Here is a 1,839-nt window from a genome sequence, read left to right as displayed (position 1 = left end):
ATATATATTAATTATTATTTATTATCATAATTAAAATATATATTATTTTATATTATGTACTATACTTTTTACATATATATATATACATATATATATATATGTATATGTACGTATTTATGTTTTTATGTTTTATTGATGATTATCTGTATATTTAATTTAAATTAACTATATAAATGAATTAATTGTATATTACACATTCATTATCATTTATGATATTAATAAATTTTTTACAAATTGTAATAGATATAGTATATAATATAAAATAATATATATTTTAATTATAATAACAAATAATAATTAATCATTTGAAAAGAAATTATATTATTAATAATATATACATACAAATTATTAATAATTTTTTATTATATCTATTATTCTTTATTCCTCTTTTGTTTATTTTTCATTACTTATATTATAGATTTTACTTTGGATTCCTGTACAAATTATAAATCGTTGATTTATTTTTTTTAATAATTAAATAGTTTAAAAAATAATTTCGCAAATATAATTTATTATAATAATTATAAAATTCAGATTGTTATGATATATATTATATTTTAATATTTGTACATTTTCGAATTTACATAAATAAAAGTTCTATAGTTCTAAATTTTTTAATATTAGAAATAAGTAACTTTATTAATTACGTATTTTCTTTAAACTTTTCAAAATCAGTCTGTATTATTTTTTTGTTATGTTTGTTTATATATAAATTCAATAAATAATAACTATAATATTATAATAAAATGATATTTCTAAACGATATTTTTAATTTTAATTTCCCTCTTTTTTAATAGGACAATTCAAGGAATTACTTCGAATTTCAAATGTATCTTTTTATGCTACAACACGTGTATATTGTTAATAACGTGAATACAATATTTTAATCTTGTTTAAAGACATTAAAAAAGTAATAATAATTATTAAAGGATTAAAGGAAAAGATAGAAAGACAAAAAAGTAAGATTTTTAAAAAAATGAAAAAAGTGGAATTGATGAAAGTATTTTATTTTGTATATGGGGGAGGGGGGGGGAGAGAGAGAGAGAGAGAGAGAGAGAAAGGAAGACAACGAAGATTTAAACATATATGCTTTTATACATTTTTGAAAGTTTGAATGATGAAAAATGCTTGCAAGAGCCGAGAAAATTTGTATTTCCTGACCATTTCATTCAATAATTGTCCGAAGAGTCCAATTGCGATAAAAAGTTTTCCATTAAAGCTGAATTTTGTTTAATCATTTCATCGTTCCTTAATTTATGGCGGATTGATCGTGTAATATCCTTTCGTAAATCCTATAACAATTTGAATGAAATATTGATATGAAAATATTAAATATAACAATTTACTATTATTTTTTTTTTTAATATTTTACAATTTTTATTTAATTAATACATTGATAAAAAAAACTAATAGAATCACTTACATCATCAAGCAAAGCAATTAAGAGTTTTGACTTCGATAACGGAATATAGGCAATATGATGTTTTTCTTCAAATTCTTTGATACAATTTATATTTCCTTTATTTTCCTCACATCCTGATCCGTACACAATTGGGAACATCGCACGTTTCCTCGACATTGTACCTCTACAAGTATGATGGAATGGATACAATCTGAAGAAATATAAAGTACACAATTAGCATTCATTTTTATTATATTTATCATTATATTTGATCATTAAATTTTATATATACATAAAATATATTGTGCATACATACTCGCAATTCACGCTTTCACTCTGAACATGAAAATAACAAAGTAGGATAGCGACAATGATCATACATCGTTGAATGAAAATAACAGCCTGTAAACAATTTCGATTATTATTATTATTATTAT

At 20.4% G+C, this 1,839-nt stretch overlaps 1 protein-coding gene and 1 long non-coding RNA gene across 2 annotated transcripts in view; one reads left to right on the top strand and one right to left on the bottom strand.

The window, feature by feature from the left end:
* The window catches only part of LOC116186484, a 2,575-nt gene extending 1,273 nt beyond the window's left edge, over positions 1–1,302 (top strand). Inside the window, exon 2 of the long non-coding RNA XR_004151492.1 lies at positions 798–1,302. This is a non-coding gene — a long non-coding RNA (uncharacterized LOC116186484). The remainder of the gene's footprint in view (positions 1–797) is intronic.
* LOC102676933 overlaps positions 787–1,839 on the bottom strand; it is a 7,551-nt gene continuing 6,498 nt past the window's right edge. The window contains exons 2-4 of the mRNA XM_006622819.2: positions 1,719–1,804; positions 1,424–1,613; positions 787–1,292 (exon numbers count right to left, since the gene is read on the bottom strand). Of these exons, the coding sequence (XP_006622882.1) occupies positions 1,170–1,292; positions 1,424–1,613; positions 1,719–1,804 (399 nt within the window). The 3' untranslated portion in view covers positions 787–1,169. The remainder of the gene's footprint in view (positions 1,293–1,423; positions 1,614–1,718; positions 1,805–1,839) is intronic.

The sequence above is a fragment of the Apis dorsata genome, unplaced genomic scaffold, assembly GCF_000469605.1.
Source record: "Apis dorsata unplaced genomic scaffold, Apis dorsata 1.3 scaffold_772, whole genome shotgun sequence".
Lineage (NCBI taxonomy): Eukaryota > Metazoa > Arthropoda > Insecta > Hymenoptera > Apidae > Apis > Apis dorsata.
Note: the sequence above shows the minus strand (reverse complement) of the source record. Positions and strands in the feature narration are given on the sequence as shown.